This window comes from Pomacea canaliculata, linkage group LG2 (assembly GCF_003073045.1).
Source record: "Pomacea canaliculata isolate SZHN2017 linkage group LG2, ASM307304v1, whole genome shotgun sequence".
NCBI lineage: Eukaryota > Metazoa > Mollusca > Gastropoda > Architaenioglossa > Ampullariidae > Pomacea > Pomacea canaliculata.
Window position 1 is genome coordinate 44,853,725 of NC_037591.1, and position 22,731 is coordinate 44,876,455.

Sequence of the window (22,731 nt, forward strand, 5' to 3'; positions counted from 1 at the left end):
GACTGCCCTCTGACAGCGTTGTTTTTACACTACGTCATATGTTTTCCAAGCTGTAACGGACAACACGAAACACAGTATGGTCTATATTTAAACGCTTTGTGATTGGCTAACTATTGACATTAAGATCACGAGGCACACGCTTCACGTTGCATTCAAGGGAGGCGAGCTGCCCGCCTGTCGCTCTGGCCGCCATCTTGCTTCACGTTTTGTCAGCTGCACACGGCCCTCAAGTTTGGTCTGCGTGTTGACACGAGTGGCTCAGCGATAAACAACACTGTTTACACCTCTCACGCTCCCTCAACAGTACAAGAAACAAGTTTGAGAAAACTCACAACTAGTTTTCATAATATGTTAATACATTGTGGCAGAGCCAGAGAGTTTTCAGTGTTGCAAACAAACGTCTTAAAGGCCAGTGGAGAGGACCGAAGCGAAAGAAACTGTCAAGTCTAAGACAGCAATTAAGATGATGACTACGTGCGATTCCTTAAAGTCTGCAACTCGTCGGAAAGTTGGCAGAACAGACATTTATACTTCACTGTTTGTGTGTTTAATCCTTACGGTGCTTCGCACAGCAACTAGTAGTGGTGTACAGGGAGCAGATGTGGAGGAGACAGCAGCGGGGACAAACAGTATCATCGCGGGAAGCCACTTGCTTCCAGATGGAAATATCAGTTCCACATTAGATAATAATGCCACGAGCTCACAAAGTATTTACTTCATTTCGGTGCTTTTTGAAAAATATAGCAGTTCCAAACTACAGCTGTCCTTGGACGGGTTCACTCAGCTGCTGTGCAATCTGGGCTTGCTACACATCAATGACGAGACTGGTCAAGCAGACGAAATATCGAGTGCGTTTAAATTTGTCTGTAAAAATATAACCTACTCTGCATTCCGAGCGCAGAATCGTGTTAAACATGATAGTCGACAGGACCAGGAACGGACACATGCGCAGGCTGATGATGACGGCGACCACGATCACAATCCAAACCCTTTCATAATGACCACCAGTTCACAGGAGCAGCCTGCAAACGACCATACTCGTGGCCTGCACTGTTTCAACCATCTACACCATAACGGTGACCACTTCTTAGGTGATCATGTCTCGGGTGCTTTGAGTGATGTCACCACACATGCCAGCCGAAGGAAAAGAACAGCGAATATATTCAAGGCTGTCGAGCGGAGATCTCTTCCGTCCACCACCAGCAAAGGACAGCAGCTGTCATCAGCCGCACCTTGGGGTTACTTGAACTTGGCAAAGGTTGGTTTAGGGTGCATTAATGACTGTGCTCTTCACGGTCTCACTATGATTTATAACCGTGTCTTCTGCCTTTCACAGTCTTTACATCTGCCTTTTTACTTGGCTGTGTTTACATCTTTGCATTTTTTCGGTGTAGGTTTAAGTCTGTTTACTCCATCCGTTAACAACTGCTGTATTAGCCTACCTCAGTGTCTATAAGAGAATATGGAGCAATATTTAAACAATATTTCCTATTTACAAAATTCAAGGGGCTTTTCTCTGGACCAACATGCAACTCACATTTTAAAGCACTGCCCTTGTGGTTACTAATAGCTATAAGATTATGATACTTATTTGGTATTTAGGTTGCCACAGTTTATAGAAGCACAAATGAAGATGCATATGCTAAATATTTAGAGACTTGGTATCAGGATGGCATGGTTGCTGACAAATTTGAATAAATATTCAGTGTTTTTAATTCTATTTGGTAGTCAAAGTGAAGGTTTTTCCTGTAATATACCACTGCAATCATTTAGGCATCAATTTAAATCATTTAGGCATCAGTCTTAATCATTGATATGTTGATTCAGTCATTATCTGATCAGTCTCATTCGTTGTGCTAACCTCAATCATGGATTATAGTGTGTAGACCCCCAGGAGCTGTTTGACATCTTCCACATTCCCTCAAATGGCACCATGAGTTACTCTGACTTCCTCAACGTGTGTCCAGCTCTCATCTATATCATAGACCAAAAAACATTTCAGCAAGAAGATATTCATGATCACACACATTCCACTGGAGTCCCGCACGCCTTCCAGAATATACCTGGCAAAGGTGAGACTTTCTAGAAATGTCTGATTATTGTCTAATGCATTTTATGGATTGCCTATGGATTGAACAAATTTTCTGATCTTGCAGCATATTATATATTTCTTTTAAAATACTGATTTATTTTTGTTTATTAAGGAATTTTTCTCAAATGGATTTTTTTAGGACCAAATTTGATAGTTCAAAATGGTACTATATCTAAATGTGATAACAAATGGGGTTGTTAACACTTTTGGTTCCATTTTCAACTTTATGTCTACCACTTTTTTTTTTCCAATGAAGCCAAGGTCCTCAAGATTACAGCCTCTCCAACTGAAAGCCATAGGCACAAGATTGCATGGGAAAGATATAGTTTGAGGGCATAATGAAGGCCTTATTTAACAGAAAATAATTTACATTCTGCAAAGCTTCTAAAAAAATACTAAAGTTAGTGACTGCCTCTGGTAGGTTTGCTATACTTTGAAAGTGAAATGCACGGAGACTATGCCAGCAAAAGGCATTTGATGACCACGTAAGACAGATTTCTTTTCAAAGTGCAATGAAACCTCAATTATCCGGTTTAATGACTGGTGCCTGTCAGATAATCAAAAATCTAAAAATTTGCAAATGCTGGAATAGGTCCTTTACAGTGAGAGTTTTACTTTTCTTGTGATGTTTATGAAGTTTTTTGTTTTGCAAAAATGGGACAGAAGATGCTGCTTTGTGTTGCAGGGCTTCACTTTTATTGACATGCAGGGTTTGCAGAGTGCTAGGATGTTACTAAAATTTGAATCCGCTTCCTGCTTAAGCAAGTCTAGCAATGTTTCAGCACAATTTGGTGCTTTTACAAGAAAAATTTTCTTTACTGAAGCTTTGTCTTCAATCGTGTCATCGCTATTTTTCGGCAATCCCACACTTAACTTCACTTGGCAGTCTTGTGATGTTTAGCAGGTTTATTTTTTAGGCGATCCCGGGTAACTGAATGTATGGTTAATTGAAGACCGGATAATTGAGGTTCTACTGTATCAGTAAAAGAATTGAGGGAAGTAGAAATGATGATCTGCTTGTTTTTCTTGGAACATACAGCATTTGCTAATCCACATGCTGAATGTGCAAGAGGTAAGAAAATCTTTTTACCAAACATGGAAACAGAATAGGAACTGACACTAACTTCTTTTTTTCTTTGTTACTTATCTTTGACTCTTGCTGCTGAAATGATGAGAGCAGCAAATTCTTGCACTTAAGAATATAACAATGAGCACTTCCCCCACCCCCAAAAAAAAGTATCAGATTGTGCTAATTGCTATGTCGGGGGCATATTTTACAGATTTGTGTATAAGAAGTGCTATAAATAAATAGTAATTCTCTGTTCATGTTTTCGTCAGTTTGGCATTAGAACTGTGAACAAAATATTTAGAACAGATTGTAAGCTTCAACAGTCTACAGAGTTAGAAAATCTGTATTGTGCTTTAGCTCTGCCATACAAGAACTTAATGCACCTAAATAAACATTGTCTTTAGAGTGCCTTATTCCTTAAAGTTGCTTTAGATAAAACTGTTTAAAAATGTGCATCTACATATAGCTTTGTAATGTAGGATGTTCTGTAGCTTGAGATATCTTCAGTCATACGCTCACCAAATGATTGTGTAAATTCAGTTTTCACACACCCTATACCATAGGATCTTGCTGTCATAGTGTTTAATTAGTTATAGGCCTTTGCAGGTGTTATTTCTGAACACAAACTAAAAGCAACAAGAGCCATTCTTGCAAATGTGACATACTTTTTTCTTCGCAGTATTGTGTGTGAGGTGTTGAATCTTATGGTTTCTTGTGAAATATTACTTAAGCACCAAGGACCTTGTCTGTAGATGCTGTAGATTTTACAGATTGTTGATATGTGCTGCTTAATGTCTGTTATAACTGTTGGGTAATGATAGCTGAGCACTCCAGCTCTGTAAAGCATTCCATTTTTGGATTGGACTGTAATCGTGGATGCACAAAAGCTAAAGACTTCTCCAGAATTATCGCTTGTTATTACAGTAAGGTAAAGGTCATCCCATGACCTTTTTCAGGTCGTTAGAGATGCCTGTCAGTTGGGACACTAGTGCTCTGCCCACTCAGCTATCCACTGTCCACTCAGCCTATTATAGGTATGCCTTCCAGACCAGAAATAAGGGTGCTTATAGGTGAAGTATGCTAGAACCAAAGGTTAGACAGGATGTGTAGTACGTGTTTAAATGTATCATATCTCCAGTTGATTGCATAGATGTCCAGTGTACTAGTTCTTGTATTGTGGTATGTTCAGAAAATTCTGCAACATTGCTGTTGCTCCAGTTTTGCATTGAAGTCCTTTGTACTAGTTCTTGTATTGTGGTATTAGTAACAAGAATATTTCAGACCATTGCTATTGCTTCAGATTGTCTCCATGTTTATTTTGCAGTATGGGGCTACAGCACTCTAGCAGTACTCATCATTTCACTGGTGGGCTTGTTGGGAGTGGCTGTTATTCCCATCATGCAGAAGGTTTTTTATAATCACTTGCTGCAGCTGCTTGTGGCCCTGGCTGTGGGGGCATTATCAGGGGATGCCCTGCTACATCTCTTGCCCCATGTAAGTGATCTCTTTTGTGTGTGTGTGTGTGAGATATCCTAAATACATGTGCATTCAGATATTTTGCATGTATGATTTGAAATGTTGTATCCTCTGTAACAGGCTTCCGTGTTGTGTTTGAGTGATCCTAAATACCTGTTTATCAAATATTTTATGTATGATTTGTCGTACATGAAATGTCATATCCTCTGTAACAGGCTCTTGCTGCCCATCCTGATCATGAGCACACACACCAAATGTCTGTTGAGGATGAAAGTCAGCATCTGCAGTCAGTGTGGAAAGGGCTGACAGCCCTTCTATGTATTTTTTTCTTTTTTCTAGTGGAGAGAATCCTCACAATTGTCACAGAAAAGAAAAGGAGGAGAAAGACTATGGTAAAGAATAATGCTTTGTTTATATTATCAGCCAGGTGAAGATAGCCAGTAGCAGTCTTTGTATACCATAATAACTGTATCTTAAATCGATGCTCTACAAAATTTGCAATTAGAATTGAGATTTTGGCTTTTGTCCTCTGTCATCTGAATGTAAATAAGTGTAATCCCTTGCTTAGGGTGACTTCAGTTGTTAACTTGTGCATTAGTCAGCTTTAATAAACTTCACCTATGCCTTGTGTTTCTTGTTCCGGGCTGACTTTGGTAACTTTACAGATTGGTGCATTTGCTCGAAGTTAGCTTAATTAATTAATAAGGATTATTTTTGCTTTGGGTTTTTTGTTTATGATAAGTTAATTGTGACATCACTTTTTCAGGTATAGTTATTTGAAAATGCAGTGTCTCCTGTTGATTTGTAGATAACAAATTTGCAGGGCACATGCTATTTTGCAGGGCCGTTTAAAAAAGAAGCGATGTGAGCAGCTTTGTGATATTGAGAAGAGCAGTGCTGTTGGAGCAAAGTTATCTTCCCATGATGCAGATGACCATCTTAACTGTGATCAAATGGTCATGGTAGTACATCCAAACAAATGTAAGCAAAGAGGAAGACTTTTCATAAAAAAAAATATTCTTGTATAATTAAAAAAAAATGGCCATCCCATTTATGGCCACCTAATTTACACAACATTATTCCTTTTGTGCATTTTAAAATCTTAATGGAAAACAGTACATAGTGGTCAGGAAAAACATGAAAAGTGGGCATAGTCTGAAAAATGAGATGCTGTCCCTGGAAAAGTCATTATTGGAAGAAAATCATTAAATGAAAGTAAAATGTAGACAAAATTTTGGAGCTTGATTGTGTTAATTTTTTGAAACATTGAATATGCGTGTTTGTTATTCTTGACAAGCTGAAAATTGACACCTGGTTACCAGATAGTTTCTCCTGATGATTTGACAGTCACCAATGCAGTGGCACAGCTTTTTCTCATCATCATTCTGATAAGGCAGATAGAATTCAATACACTGTAGCTGACAGGTGAAATATTTAAAAACATTTTCTTTGGCCATGGCTACGAGAAGTTGCAGAATAATAGAACAATGTATATGGGTGTGCTCTTTTGCGGCACAGTAGGAAAGGATAACAGCAACAACCATAAGTAGCGCTTTTTCTGATTCTGTAAGGTAAGGAACTTTATTTTAACATAAAATAAAGCTAAAAGAGGACATTCATTTTTAAACAATTTTGTTGTATGCACATGTTTTAAGTAATTTAGGAGCTTGCACCCAAAACTGTATTCATTCAAATAAATTGATGTATTTGTATGTCAACAATAGCGAATCATTAACTTTTAATGTAACAGAATAATAAAACTTCTTTTTATTTTCACTTGGATGCAATATTTTCGCTTGTATAATAACCAGATATTGTGGCATATATTCTTATCTACTAAATTAGAATTTGCTGTTTGAAGGACATTTTATGTTTTGGACCTGCATTTTCACCTTTGGACCTTTAGATTTTCCCTTGTTAGAGGCTGAAGGGTAGTGTAGCAGTATGAAAATATGCATTTGAAAAATTCAGCATATTTTCCGGAATTATTTAGATTTGTTGGTTTTTTTTTTGGGGGGGGGTATTTTTTATTCATCTGCAAACTGCATTTCAAAAACAGTAATAACAGTGAATGCTGAACGTGTTCTGGGTTTTGGATGCCTGAAACACATTTGTGTTAAACAGTTGTGAGTTGTACATGTGTGAAACCAACCTTCATTGACTTGTTTCTGAGATGGAGGATGGCTGTCTGCTTAGTGTCATAGGCATTTCCATTAGATATGTATGCCAGGTTATTTTATCCAGTTTGCTGGTACCTGGATTTGATGAACCTGAGTGACCCCATGCTTTTTTAGGTCTGTTCATTTCCTTGGGTCTCATAGTTGGAGGGGAATCAACTGCATCACACCTTTGAATGAGGTTGTTGACAGACTATTGTTACATTGCTACTGGTGACATCTCATGCTGGCAGTTGTATGTCTTGTAACACAGACTTGCATTTTAATTATCAGGTTCACATGTTTCACTGAAACACTCTTGCTACCTTTAGCAGTGCAGTCTTTTCTGTATGGAAGATTGTAAATGGCTTCCCATTTTAATCCTCCACTTGCTGTCCAATATGCCATTTGTGCAAACTGTGCATGCTGTCTTAAATGCCATTTGTGCAAAAGAGCGAAATCCTTTTCTCTCTCCAATTTCTGTTCCTCCTACAGGGCTAACCAGAGTAGATCTCCAACAGGTAGTTCCCTTTCATTTCTTGCCTGACTCTCCTTGGACAAAGCTGTACACATCTCATAAAGTGAAAATCCTGCTTTACAGGCACACAAGTGTACTTTGTGTTTTTGACACAGAAAAAAAGAATCCGGGTATTTGAGACAATGCCTACATGAAACCAACCACTATGTACAATGACCATCCTCTCTGTTGACCCCCGCCCCCCCACCCCCCCGAGATTCTCTTCTGGCAACAATAAAGGGATGCAAACCTGAGGGAGGCCATCACCAAGATGGAGAGACAGACCATGCCAGACTTGTTTGCCACTGCTCACTAAAGGCCTCTGTGGCAAGTTTTGTTTGTTACATCCACCAGTCATTCAAACAACTAGTCCAGGTCAACCTCAGCAAGTTTACTAGGACATGTCAACGGACTTAACTCCTACTGATCATCTACCACAGCCGTACAATAAGATGATAAAAATCTTAACATTGCTACAGCAGTCTCCTGCTTATTCTCTGGAAAATTCCAGAATGACACCATCAAATGCATAGACCATTCATGGACAAAGATGTCAGAGCAGTAACTGACTAAAGCTTGGAATCATACACAGCAACAGATGGCATTGCCAGGGTGGGATGGGTGTGTGCATCCAATCTCCAGATGGACAGACACAGTGACATTGCCTAAAGAAAAGCATGGAGTCCAGGCCGAAGGCAGCATCCTTGAAACACCACTCCTAGATCAAATGCCCACTAGTTGTCTTTCTTAGTGATATACTGTCTGCATGTGTTATATGTTGATGCATTTTTGTTAGCTGTGAAGGGAGATTTATTTTTCATAAGAAAGCTTGAAAACTCTGAGTACACCTGAAAGGTTTATTCTTGGTATCTACAACTATTTTATATGGTACTGAAAAGACTAACATTTCATAGCTTGATCATTCTGTCCACAGCCCTGAAAGGCTATGCTGATGCTACACATGATGTCTTGCTACACCAGTGTGATGAGAGTCTCAGTCAGCCTGAGGGAAATTTTGAGGATGATGTCATAGATTCCTCACATGCCAGCTTTGGTCACTCCCATAGTGGCCATGGCCATGCCCACAGTGTTCCTGGCTCTGTGGCAGCAGTGGCCTGGATGGTTATCTTGGGAGACGGAATTCATAACCTGAGTGATGGACTAGCTATTGGAGCAGCATTTGCAAGCAGTGTGACTGGTGGTGTCAGTACATCCATTGCAGTCTTTTGTCATGAACTACCACATGAGATAGGTCAGTTCAGTGTCTGTCTGATTTTTTTTTCTTACAAAAGCATTCTCTGTTCAGCTTAGGTGTATCCTCTTGAAATGTTGCGTGCAGTTATAATATTTTATGTTCAGCTTTCTTTGTTTCTGAAGGCTGTTCTGCCTTTGTGGTGATGTGCTGACTTCAAACACAGATCACTCTTGAATGATGTGTGTCACTGGGTATGCAGATGTGAAAACCATGAACTATATATATCTTTCTATTTTAATTGAGAATTGGATAGACAAAATTTGGTCATAATGCAGGCATTGGAATTATTAGTCATTTTGCAATTTTCTGCCACAGTAATGGATTTCAGAATAGTTGTCTTCATCTAACACAAAAATTGTCTTTCTTTAGTTATATATTAAAGTTAAATTGAAAGATCATAACTTCCTTTATTTTTATTGTGCTGCCCAGTTGACCTACTTTTTTTTAAAAAATGGCCAGTACTGATGATGATTGTGGGTCCATCAGTTATATTGAAGGCATGTATTTATAAATATACACACACAGGAGACTTTGCTGTACTACTGCGAGCTGGAATGTCCATCAGACAAGCTATCGTTTACAACTGTGTCTCTTCACTTCTCTGCATCATTGGTATGGTCATTGGAGTGGCAATTGGCAATATACACAGTGCTTCCATCTGGATCTTTGCTGGTGTGGGAGGCATGTTTTTGTACATTTCCATGGTAGATATGGTAAGCATTATCTACGTGAACATGATGGTATATGTTTATAAACAGGTTGTTTTTAACTGTAGATATAGTCTTCAATACCTAGATATACTACCTTCAGCATCCTAGTACACTTTTTTTTGGCACATCTGTGGCTGATGTGATAGGCAAGTGGCTTCTTACCCCAGCAATTCTTAAAACTGTTTTGAAGTAATAATAATGCTAATAAATGCGAAATTTGTAAAGCGCATGCTCACACTCCTAAGGAGCATGCTTTTAGCGCCTAAGAACAAGAACAAAACATGAACTACGTCATCCCAACAACAAAAGTTTAATCAGCCCAGGCCAAATTACTATCCAAGCAGTGAGACCACTTTGATACTAATTGAACATCTGCATATGCATTTAATAAGAACCCCCAAACTAAAGAATAAATGGCAACAAAGGCTTTTTAAAAAATTTATGTGCCTTTGTGAAATTTGCTGTCTGAGTGTGTTTCTCCAAGCAGCCATTTTTATTTAATAAAATGATGGTTGAACTTGTTTAAACAACACATGGTTCTGTTGGTAATATTTGATGTTAATAGCTATACTCGGGTCGTTGGGGATCGATTTAATAAGAATAATAGCACTTCTGTAGCACACTTCCCTGCTGGCAGCAAGCTAATGCACTTTTACACATGCAGTCGGTCGACATTATCCATGTAGATTAGTAGAGTCCACAGAACAATCTCACTGTAGATGAGCTCAGTATTTTGTAAAGAATTTAAACGAGTAAAACCATTGTGTTATGCAGAGCAACATTTCAAGACTCTGACATGCAAGGGAAGGTGAAGAAAGATTCATCTGAATACTGCATTTCAAGTTTTAGGGCAACACAGTTCAGGTTCCAGGCACTTAAGAAGCGAACGCAACAGTAGCCTAAAAATACACATGGAGCAGGATGACAAACCATGAATCCATGATATAACACTCATCAGCGACATTGTTGAGGCATAGAGATCCAAGATTTATTCTACTAAACTTGCAGCCATAAGGCATAGGCCTGCAGATCAGAAAATGGAAAACCGCTTTGTCCACAATGCTGAAAAATTCAAGTTTCAGTGACGTAGGCACAAGTAATCCCACAAAGTCTAAAACTTCAAACAAGATGGCAAAGCAAAGAAAAGGATGCAAAGACCATTAGTGGATGATGTCTATGGGAAGAAACGACATGGCACAGGCATTGAATAGCAGTCAAATACAGAGGAAACAGTGCGACAAAAGTCACAGGTCAGTTGGAAATTCCAAAACTCGTCATGCATTTGCGCATGATACGAAAAAAACAGAAGTTTCCCTCGAGTCAAGGAACGTCACTCTCTACCAAGATTTATCTTTGGGCCTGGGTCAATTTGCATTTTGTTGTTGGAATGATGTAGTTTTATTTCACATTATTTCTGAAGAAAGCTGTGATATAACGCAAAGGGTCTTCCAGAAGCAATGTATTTTAAAATATGCTTAAATTTTTGCAACATGCAACCTTTGCCAGAAAGTTGTAATCGAGCACAATCTGTGAGTCATTTCAGAGAGGCAGTTTTAATAGAGATGACATTTATATAGTGAAATAATGTGTGTTAATTTAGGGGGTCATATCTACAAAGGGTTGGAGGGGGGGGGGTCCAGTCCAGGTTTTAATAGGAGGCTTTACTGTATACAAAACTGTACATAGATGAGAGTTAAAGCACAACATATCAGCTGCTAGCTTTTTAACTTTGGATTTTAAAAAACCCTCAATTTTTAGTTTAGGCACAATTTTTCCGTAAGTTCTAAATGGTAGGTTGTATTAGGTGCCTTGCTATTTTAAACTTATTTTCAGGGGTTCTTACCAACCTTCATCAAAGATTATACAATTTACACATACATGAATTTATTAAAATAATGTAGCTTATGTGTTGTGGAAAACTATAGCTGTTTTAAAGTATACATTAATATACATATTAAAAATACCTGGTATATGCATGTATTATGCTGCATGTGTGCATAAATCCTTTAATTTTTTTGTTCACTTATAAAATTCCAGCATTCAATGTCTTCTTGTGAATAGAAATATACTTGTAGTTTCCCAGCCTAAAAGTATATCTGCATTATGCAAGGGAGAATGTTGTCCTTAATATGGTAATCTGCCTTTTGGACTACATTTAGGACATAAAATTCTTTTCTTTGCTAATACTTGGTGGCATCAACATTCTTCGTGTTTGTTTTTTTTTTTTTTTTTCTAGTTTTCTGTCATCTCTGATTCTAAATTTACACAACCTTTTATTGACTCCATACGACCTGTTCACCATCATTCATTTCGTGGAGTCCCTGGTGTGGGTGTATAAATTCAAAGGGCCTGCTCACCATCCCACATTTGTGGATACTTTTATATATGTGATGAGATGTGTGCACTGATGCAGGCCATGTTTTTTTCCAACCAAAGTCCCTTTTGAGATCATAGGATTGAGCACAGTGCAGCCTAAGCTAATGGCAGGAAGTAAAGCACTGCACATTCATTTGTCCTTTTTGGGGGACTTTATTGGTCACCACCCCTTTTGGGCGGAGCCTTGACTGACACTAGGGGAGAGTTGTTGGGATCATTTTTTATGAAAAGTGATCTCTGCCTTTTGAGGGACCGCTCTAACATTTTGTCATCCATACAGTAGCACAGTGTCAGCAGTTGATTTCTCAGTGGTCAGACCAGCACTGTTATTAGAATTTAACTGGGCTGTACATGACGACACTTTCCTGTAATTTTACAATTTTTAATTTGTCTGGAGCAGGACGATCTTTGTAATGGCGGGTGGGATCTGACTAAGGCAGATGGGCCTGCCTTTCAGACCCTCTGCTCCACCTGCCTCCACCATAGTTTTAGTTTTAATTTCAAGGTAAAAGACCTTGGCAATGATACCATGTTGCATCCTTTTAAGCTTTTTACCTCAATTTTAAATGAAATCAGTTCGGAAACGATTCCTGCATGAAGGGATCATAATAGCCGTCCACTTGTCCCCTGGTTTATTGAGGAGTGTAGAGTGGCCCAGCGCACATGGAAGAAGACTCAGTGTCTTGCCTTCCGCCAACCCACTCCTGAAAATGTGATGAGTTTTAAACATAGTAGATCTCAGGCTTGTTATATTTTTAAAGAGGCAAGAAAACTTGCATGGCAGAGGTTTGTGTCCTCATTGTCCTCCTGCACCACTTCCCAAGGTTGAAGACTCTGTTCTCACAGAGGTAACGAGATGCTACTAATTCATTGGCATCCACCATTGCTCACAACTCTTCTTCTTCTCACTACTCTCCAGATTTCAAGCACTGAAATATGTTCAAGAATCTTCTGGCTGTGACTTTTTTCAGACAACGTCAAAAAATACAATCTACTCTTCTCTCTGTCTGAACTACAGCAGGTCCTTCAGAAGTGTAAGGACTCTGCACAGGGCCCTGACAACATTTCTTATCAACTGCTGACCTATCTTCCACAGGTCTTTCTCCTCCTTTTAGACATCTTTAACTTTATTTGGGTGTCCAACTGTTTCCCTCCCTCCTGGAGAGAGGCAGTCATGGTGCCCATTCCAAAACCTGGCAAGGATCCCTCTGATCCCAACTCTTACCATCCTATCGCTCTTACTAGTTGTCTGTGCAAAACTCTTGAACCCATGGTGAATGCCTGGCTCACCTGGCATCTCGAATCTCAAGGTCTCCTCTCCAACCTGCAGTGTGGCTTCAGAAAATGCTGCAGCACCCTGGACCATTTGGTCCGTTTTAAAACTTTTATCAGGGATGCGTTTGTCGGCAAGAAGCATGTTTTAGGGGTGTTTTTTGATTTGGAGAAGGCATACGACACTACCTGGAAGAAATATATTCTGTTGGACCTTCACTCCAATGGGCCTCAGGGGTCGTATGCCACTCTTCATCAAAAATTTGTTTCCAAAGCTATCTATTTCTGTTAATGGCATGGTACTGAAAGTGGTCCAGGAAGTAAAATTCCTTGGGGTCATCTTTGACCGTAAACTGTCTGTTCTCTCTCATATCAAATCTCTATGCCTTTCTTGTCAGATAACCTAGGACATTCTTAGAGTAGTATGCCATGTCAGGGCATGTCTTTCATGCTGGGGGGCGGACCGCACGGTCCTGTCTGTATTGCGCCCTGGTCCGCTCCAAGCTAGACTATGGCTCCATCATCTATAACTGCTCAAGATGCAGGGGTCAGTTAGTCAGTTGCTTTTTACTGCGATAGAGACAGGATTAAAAAGATCACTGCATTGTTATAAATTTCTGCAACAGTAAATTGAAAAACACAGGAGAAAAGTTAGTATTTGCTTTTCAGAGGTTAAATGCCTAAAACCTCGAAATACGAAAATTGTGGTTGTGTTGTAAGCGATACAAAGAGAACTTTATTCTGACAAGCTCATCAGTATGCAGTCAACAAGATTAGGATTTTCAGGTAAATGATCTGAGTTTAATCAGCTAGATCCCAATATTACATTGCGGGTATAAAACAGAGCACACAAGCATCACCATGACGAGCAAAACATTTGTTGTAAGCTTGAACTTCTTTGCTATATATGGAGAAAAGTAGCATAAAAGATGTGTGCTACAGCTTCAGGGACTGATTCCAAAGTAACAGATGGCAGAGGGAAACTTATAAGTGTGAAAATTAGTGCTGTTGTAAGATATACATTAATAAATATCCGTGAGACTGTCACACAATATTGTTTCGTTACAGGAACAAATCATTGGAGAAACAGACTTGTGTAGAGTGATGTTTTGCCTATTGCCTTTAAATTTCACTGTGATATGCTTGCATAAAAATAGCTGAAAAATGTCTAAAAAGCCATAAAATGTAAACACAAGATTGGTCTGGGTTCTGCACCACGCAAGAGATAAACTGAGACTGCCATTAAACACAATCCTTTGTTTCGGACTCACTTTTCCTGTGATCATGACATCAACAAGTTCTAGCACACAGCTCACATGCCAAGCAAATAATGAACACTATGATGATGTTTTTCTCATCAAAATGTGTCAAATACCAAATCTTGCAAGTTTTGCTAACATCACTTACCAAGGATTCAGTGTACATGTGGGGACAAAGGATGATTGATCAGTGGCACACATCTTAACAAAACAAAATTAACAAAGTAACAAGCATGCAACAGTGAGTAGCTAATATGATGTGTGCTTGTTTCTTCTCATGGTTTAATAATAATAATGAGGATTTGTATAGCGCTTTTCTGCATCATCAAAGTCAGGCTCAAAGCACTGTACAAAAAAAAAAAAAAGAAAAAAGTAGAGCCTGAAAGGGTTGATAGCTCCAAGGCAGATTGCTTTATCAGTTTAACAGTGTGATCAAAATTTAATTATGGAAACCAAAGGTCCAATATATAACATAAAATATGGGTGTCATAAAGGTAAAGGTCTTCAGTGTATTTAAATAAGAGACAAGTTTAGAGGAAAGAAAATGTTTTTCATGATTAAAATAAAGGCTAGTTACTAATATAAAAAAAACTCATTTTGTCTATAGATACCTCAGGTAAATTATATTTCATCCTTTGCTTCTAAGAGAGTACTAACCTCATTTTGTATGTTGTAAATGAAAAGATATCTGAATACTCTTTAACAGAAGAGATCTCTTGAGTAGCAAATGGAAATGAAATCTGTTGATTATAATCTTTAACAAACTATTTTTCCCAAGGTTTCAGCAGATGCCTTACTTAATAAAATTTACCTGTAACACACCATTCTATCAAATAACATCCTGCAGATTTATATTGATTATTTCTCCTACAAGATTGCATTAATTTCATGTGCATTTTTTAACCATCTTTGAAAATGACAAAAATATTTTTTAACATCAAATGCTGCAGTGGGTTGGCAGCTTAACAGTTTTGGTGATGGCTTTTCTATCATAGGCTGCTCTATGATGTAGTCCTTGTTACAGCAACAGCCAAAACAGTAATGCTACAAGTTTAGAGTGCTTTACTCAAGCTGTGAGAACAGGCAATGGTTCTTCTTTGCTTGTTGTCTTCATGTCCTGTTGCCACATATCACTCATAAATCCTTCTCTCCCGTCTGTCTACATTCCATGAGTTCAAGTCAGCTATTGCTTGTTGATTTATAAAGAAACTATCTCTAAATCAGAGAACTGAGCAGTTAAAGACCACTATCAGGCTTATCTTTTCTGTCCAAGATTCTGCAAAATCATTTTCTGGCATTCATTGGATACTGTTGACCTTTCTATACTTTTAAAGAGATGTCAACATTCTGTTCACATTCATGATGTTACCCTAACCTGATTTTGGTCCTTTCTAATGGATTGGAGCCGCGAGTATGTCAACAGCATCTACCACTAACCCTGACCCACACTTTGTAAATGGTGTGTGGGGTCCTGCAAGAATCTGTCTTGAGACCAAGTCTTTGTGTGCAGCATACTTCTCCTCTAACATTATCACTCACCATATGGTATCACATGTGAAGGTTGCTGATGATACATAACATTATCAGCTGGCTCCACTTGCTGAAGTTGATGTCTGATACAGAAATGCATAGCAGATGAAAAGTCTTGGATGACCCAGATGCAGCTAAATGACAGCAAGACTGAACTGCTGCTGACTATTCTACCCTCTTGTCCTCATTCTCTTTCCTTCAGAGATTCCTCTAGTCCTTTCTTAGCTTTTATTGATAGTTTAGGTATTGTTCTTGATAAAACTGACTTATCAACATATTTCTCTTGTCTACGGAGAAGCATACCGTGAACTTAAAGCCAAACTATAAGTCTCCTCTTACATGCTCTCAGTCAAAGAGAGTTGTAATTCTTATTTGGCAGGCATTCCCAAGTATCCTTTTGACATACTTCACTAGCTGACTGTTACAGCCAATACTATTGTACACTGACCTGTTCCACTGTTTCTGCCACTGGCCTTCACAACCTGTTTGAGCTCACATTTTTACACTCACAAGACTTCTTCGGCTTCTCTGAGTCCTATTAAGATAAAGCCATAGGGACATAGATTTTTCCTACCAAGCCCCATCAACTTGGAACAAGCTCTTCCCTTACGCCTTCATCCAACATTTGTCACTTATTTGAAATCCAAACTTAAGACTGCGAAATCAATAATTTCACCTTACCATCTTTGGCTTTAGTGCTTGTGTAGTGTGTGTGTAGGATTATGTCTGTTTTTTGTTCTATTTGTTAATTGCTCTGAACATATATTTTTATATAAGTGCTATATTAATTTTATTACTGTAGATAGAGAGGGGGGACTGAGGTATACAAGTGCTACAATATTAATCAACAGTCATCCGTTGAAAAGTTGCAGGGAAATATGTGCAAAGAACAGCTAAGCTATAAAGACTAGTTTTTGTTTTTAGTCTGAAATTATTTTATGGGCTGCATTATCTTACAGCTTTGGAGAGCTTTGTTCAAAGAGAATATTAAGTGAAAATTTTATTTAATAGCAGTATTTATTGGATGACTTTAGGAAAATTTTTGCTTATGAAAGGCAAAGTATCATCTAATTGTTTTAATGATTCAGTGACTTTATAGTAGTCATAGTATAAAAACAGTGCAACAAATGATGCAAAATATTAATTTTATGTTAAAAATATAATGCTTTGATTGCATTTTAATCTAAAGTAATATAAAAATTTCTTTTTAATTCAGTTTGTCAAAAGAACAAAAATGAATCTGCAACGTGACATGCTTTGTAGCATCTTAGTATTATTCTTTATTCTTCTCGGTAAAGTCAGTAGACCACTCTGTCAAGGCCATAGTAGTTATGGTGGTATAGGAAGTCAAATTTCTAGGGGTCATTTATAGCCATAAACATGCCCTTGTGGCCATGGCTTCTTATGCTGAGGGTGAATACCCAGCCTCTCTCTGGCTAGGTGACTGAACTGGCCCACCTGTTTCACTTTAACGTTTCTTTTTTCTCCCTTGCCATTCTTTTCATCTATGTTTTTTAAAAAACTCTTTCCATTTTCTTTCTTCTTTTTTCCACCACACCTTCTTTTCTGTTGGTATGTCTTCTCTCTGGCTTTCTTTTGGCCTCTTGTGGTTGCCGTGCAGGGCAACACATGTCCAAGTATGGGATCACAACTTTCACTCTTAAGCATCAAAATTAGCTAACAGTGAGGTCCCTGATGGGTTGCAACCCATCATATCAAAAGGCTGTTGACTGGGTTAATCTGGCCTGAGTATATTCTTTTTGTAGCCATTTTGCAGCCTGCTATAAATACCCTTTGTGGTACTGCGCAGCTGTGTTCCTTTTTGGGACTCTGTAGTGAGTGGGGAGTAGAAGGAACGAACCATACATATATATATATAGCTACAAATAAATTCAAACTGAGGAAAAATGATAGAGACAGTGAGCTGCTGACAGACTGAAGGATGAAGTGCAAGAGAGTGGGTTGTCATCTGACAATGAGGATGAAGTTTGAGAGAGAGTTGTTCTCCGACAGTGAGTATGGCGCTTGAGAGTGTGTGCCTTACCCTGTTTTGTCATTGTTGAGGGTGCAGAGCAGGAACACCCACTCTTTTCAAAGCCCCCTGTCACTGTAGATTGTGGTTTTAGAAACATCTCAGGTTTTGTGCACATAAAGCACCCTAAGGACAGTGCCTGTTCTGGTTTAGGACACTTCCTCACCTTCCCTTATTTGCCCTTTTTTCATGGGATGCATGAAACTGACATCAAAATCAAATCAAATTTTATTGTCTGTCGAGGAAGCCCAAGACACAAATTTTTCTTTTAGCTCAGAAACACATGTAGAGGGCCGGTAGGCCAGCGTTGTTGCTAGTTTTGGCGGGATTTGCTAGAGCATGGCGAGAGATGGCAAATAGCGGTGATTGGCTAGGGGAGGTGGCAAATGACGGTGATTGGCTAGGGAAAGACGGCGTATTGCCCCGGCCGTATCGGAGCATCGCAAAGTTTACCCCTTCCCAGAGGTATATAAGGGCAGAGCTGAGACGAAAGGACAGAACAGAGTCGGCGGAGGAGACAGCGCGCACAGCTACACGACGAAGAAGAGACAGCCCCAACCTCTAGCGCCTCGGGCGAATGACGCAGCCGTGACCATCGTAGAAGAAATAAAGGGTCGCACACCTGCTGACTGTTCCTGCCTTTTTGGTTCGAGTGTTGGACTGCTGTTGTCTCTATACAGCCCCCCTTACCACTCGGTTACACATATAATACATTCATGTCTAGGAAGAGATGGCAGACAGATCCATGAAGAAAGAGTTAGCAGCTGGTCAGAAATATTGTCTGGTTCAGGTGCAAAGTCCTTGTACTTCTGATGAGCCTGCTGCATTCATGCAGACATTCATGCAGAGCTGGCATCACAGAGGGTCACTCTGGAGAATGATGGAAGAACTATACCAAATAGTACTCTCTTCCTTACTTTCTACCTTCGCAAAATGCCCAGCTCTGTCAAAGTCAGATATCTGTGGGTTAAGGTCATACTCTTTATTCTCTCTAAGTGCAGCTGGTATCATTGTCTAATGGGGATAGCTCCTCTGTCCCAAGCACAGCTGCCTGTACAGTTGGTGGCTATGGGGAAGTTGGGGGAAGGTTTCAGGCTGCCTGAATAGGTCCCCTGCAGGTTGGAGGCTGTACTCACTGGCATCCACCATTGCTCACAATTCTTCCTCTCTCCACTATTCTGATTTTCAGCACCTGATGAGTACTAGTGAATCCCCTCCCTGTAATTTGTCTTCATATAACTCTGAACAACATAATTTGTCACTCTTACTAAACTGCAGCAGGCTCATCAGAAGTACAAGGACTTTGCACCTGAACCAGACAATATTTCTGACCAGCTGCTAACTCATTCTCCATGGATCTGTCTGCCATCTCTTCCTAGACACCCTTAATTTAGATGTCTTTTTCCCTCCCTCATGGAGAGAGATTGTTGTGCTCATACGAAAACCTGGAAGGGATCCCTCTGATCAAAATTCTCAGAACACTATGGCTTTTGCTAGTTGTCTGTGCATAATTTTGGAATGCATGGTGGATGCTCATCTCCCATGGCAGCTTGAGTCTAAGGGTCTCCTCTGCAACCTATAGTGTGACTTCAGATGACATTATGACGTGGTGCACTTTGAAACTTTCATGCCTGATGCATTTGTATACAAAGAGTGTGTATTAGGGGTATTTTTTGATTTGGCAAAGGCTTACAATGCTACCTTTAAGAAAGGTATTCTGTTGGCTTCTGGGGTCATATTGCATTCTTTATTAAAAACTTTCCTTCCCATCAACTCTTTCAGGTTCATGTCAGATCGGTTCTTTTCGATCTTTCCGAACAGGAAATGAGTGTCCCTCAGGCCAGCCTTAACAAGTGGCATGCATCAATGCAAACTAACAGAATCACAAACAACTCAATTGATATATATAATTGACCTAAATATATGCATATTCGGATTTATCCTCCACAAAAGTTATGTGCTTGTTAATACAACTCAGTTTTGCTTGATGAATTTTTGTCTCATTGTGATATAGCCTTAGTTGCTGGCACAGCGTAAAACTAAAAGCAACCATTCCCTTTTGTGTCATTCCTCATTCCTGTTGCCTTGTTTGGTGGTTAAGATTGTTACTAAATTGTTATCAGCCTGTATGTTACCAAATGAATTAAATATCAGCCAAGAAGCTAGTCTGCCTAGCCCTCATGTTTGTGTTATAATGTAACTCAAATGTTACCAATGTTTGAATTAGAATCTTACTCAAGTGTTAATATTACCTCAAATTATCTTATGCTGTCTACAGCTGCCAGAGATGACTGCAGTGGACACAAAGAAGGGAGAGCCCCAGTTCCTACATTTGTTCTTACAGGTGTGCGGCATTTTTGTTGGAGCAGGAATCATGCTTCTGATAGCTGTTTATGAGCAACGTCTACAGCTTTTACTGGATTGATTTTCTTTGGGCACCACTGGCAGTTTTACTGGACAATGGCCACGATAGCATCTGGTAGGTGGGCTACAAAAGCTGTGTAGGCAGTGTATGTGATATCTACTGGGTTGTCTGCGGGATGCTGATTATGACTTTTGGACCGAAATTTAAGAGCTGGCTTCCAGTTGTAAACCTTTCAGTTAAGCATTTGGCCAACATAAATATAATTTAAAAACATTGTTCTGGCTTTCATAGATACTGAAAATACAATTAGTGTCTATTTGAGAACACATCTTCTACAGAAGGTTGTAACTGTAGCTGCTTGCATTGATAAGCTTATCAGACATACAGGGCAAGGCAACTCCCCCTCCCCCACCCTAAAAAAAAAATGTTGGGCTTAAATGATGGACACTGATACTTTAAATATCTGCTTAACAATTTAGACTGCAAAAGAATAGTTCATCTATAAACAGGTCTGGGTCAGTTCACAAAGGCCTCCCTATTTCCATACTGGGTACTCTTTCATGAAGAAAAACACAGACTCTAATTTGTGATGTTGTGTCTACATTTTGACAAGATTATAGAGTGAAGATAGGTCATCTGTTATCAGTCCAGGAAACTTGTCAGTGGGACCCAATCAACATCAATAATTTAAGCCCAGCTTATAGTAGACTTCCCTCATTGATTTTTTTTTAAAAAAAAAGATGATTCTTGTAACGAGAATTTTTTTGAATCTCTTGGTGAAAGAAGTTTTATGTTCAGAGTTTTTTTTTTTTTAGTATTAGTGTGTTCTTTCATGCAGCTAATGTCCACGGATCTGTAGATGTGTGAGTAGGTACACTTAACTAACAATATCAGAAGTAGAGAATTTCATTTTTTTATAGTTATAATCTAAGCTAGGCAATAACAACAACAACAACAAATTTCTTGGCCCCAGTAAAAAATTGTTTCATCTTGAAAGGATGAATCTGAACTAGTGCAAGTGGAAATTTGTCCATAAACATTTCTCTGGTTATATTAGGATCTCTCACATATGGCTAGTATACATGGAATGGTTTCATCATATGTCAACCTAACCACCATGCTGCATAGTTCTGTAGCTCATTATACTGATTATATTAAGGTCTCTCACATTGCATATCACTAGTATAAATAAGTGGTTCCCTCATGGTCAACCTAGCCACTATGCTGAACAATAGCGCTTTCTCGGGTTACTAAAAATAGATTGTGATGTCATGCAGCAGAGCATAATGGGATTGCTTTGTGGGCAAACACTGCGCGTTGTTATTTCTGTTTACGCTACAGCGACTGACAGAGAGCGACATTTTTTTATATTAATCTCTGAAACAATGCTGAAAACAGGAGGAACCAAGCACTGCTGTTGGGGTTTATGTAAATCGGACTCCAGATATCCAGAGCGATTACAGGAGGGGACGTTTTTTATTCCATTTCCAAAGCCTGGTAAGACCAGTGACAACATGACCCATGCATTGGGAAAGACAACAGGGCAAGTTCAAGACTGAGAAAGCAAAGCGCCGGCAGTTTTTATGTGGGCGATCTGATTTCCAAAATGTGGAGAAAATAACCAGGAACACATATATCTGCTTTCTGCATTTTCGTGGTAGAAAAGGCCCAACATCTGAGAGCGACGAACCAGTATTAGCGACGCTTACAGACGAGGAAACAAAAGCGACAGGGACGTAAAAGGAAGCTACGTGGCGACCAACCTGCACATTATCAACGGGACAAATGAGAAGAAAACTGGTCCATCTAGGCGTTTACCCCAGAGGAACTGTTCATTACACTTCTGAGGCTGCGAAAAGGACTTTCACTGAAAATGATTGCCTACATGTTTGACACATCTGAATCGTTTGAGAGCAAATTTTTATCAGTTTATGTTCCTACACTTCAAGTCTATGAATGTCCCTATATTCCCAACAAAGGATATGGATAAAACATCTTTGCCAAGAGTGTTTAGACAGTTTACAAATGTCAGATACTCTGTAGACTGCACACAATTCTTTTGTAGGACACCCAGGATTATGGGCAGCAAGGCAATGTGTATTCCTCTTACAAGCACCATACCACAATGAAAGGACTGATTGCAGTCACCCATAAAGGTGCTGCATGTTTTGTTGATATATTTGAGAAATGTGGCATTCTACAACACATTGAACAAGATGTTTTGCTTGTGGACAAAGGGTTTAAAGTGTAGGATTTGCTTTTGTCGAGACCAGCTACTATAAAAATCCCTGCATTTCTAGGTAAACGAGCTAGCCTGTCTGCAGAACAGGAGATGGATACAAGGAGGGTAGCCAAGGCAAGAATTCATGTAGAACGCTTTAATGAAAGACTGAAAAAATTCATGCTTCTCAGTAGAACTATCCCCCTAAGCCTCAGTTGTGTTGCCTCCCAAATGGTTTTTCTTGGATGCTGTTTGTTAAATTTTCAGAGTAGCTTATGTATTTAAAAGCAAGTGAAATGCTAATGTACCACATAGATTGGTCAAAGATAGAAACATGGGAGTATTTTTACCAAAAACAGACGGAAAAGAATTTTTGGTGTTAAACTGATGGTCAACCTATC

At 39.1% G+C, this 22,731-nt stretch overlaps 1 protein-coding gene across 2 annotated transcripts; it reads left to right on the forward strand.

Annotated features, from left to right (window-relative positions):
* LOC112556878 (zinc transporter ZIP10-like) lies at positions 1–22,221 on the forward strand. Of its 2 annotated transcripts, XM_025226288.1 has the most exons (9): positions 1–1,258; positions 1,880–2,072; positions 4,486–4,655; positions 4,853–5,029; positions 5,480–5,618; positions 8,245–8,562; positions 9,091–9,278; positions 14,790–14,798; positions 20,023–22,221. In XM_025226288.1, exons 1-9 carry the CDS (start codon positions 464–466, stop codon positions 20,167–20,169), a joined length of 2,136 nt encoding a protein of 711 aa, XP_025082073.1. In that variant the 5' UTR covers positions 1–463; the 3' UTR covers positions 20,170–22,221. The 2 variants fall into 2 exon arrangements, with proteins under 2 accessions (XP_025082073.1, XP_025082074.1); XM_025226289.1 differs by lacking the exon at positions 14,790–14,798 and having other exon boundaries at positions 8–1,258.
* The last annotated feature ends 510 nt before the right edge of the window (positions 22,222–22,731 follow it).

Excerpts from the sequence above, each read along its gene's own strand:
- LOC112556878 (XM_025226288.1), top strand. The coding sequence starts at position 464 with ATGATGACTACGTGCGATTCCTTAAAGTCTGCAACTCGTCGGAAAGTT. Across the intron at positions 4,656-4,852 it reads TGCTACATCTCTTGCCCCAT|GCTCTTGCTGCCCATCCTGA; the intron begins GTAAGTGATCTC and ends CCTCTGTAACAG. Across the intron at positions 5,619-8,244 it reads GGTAGTACATCCAAACAAAT|CCCTGAAAGGCTATGCTGAT; the intron begins GTAAGCAAAGAG and ends TTCTGTCCACAG.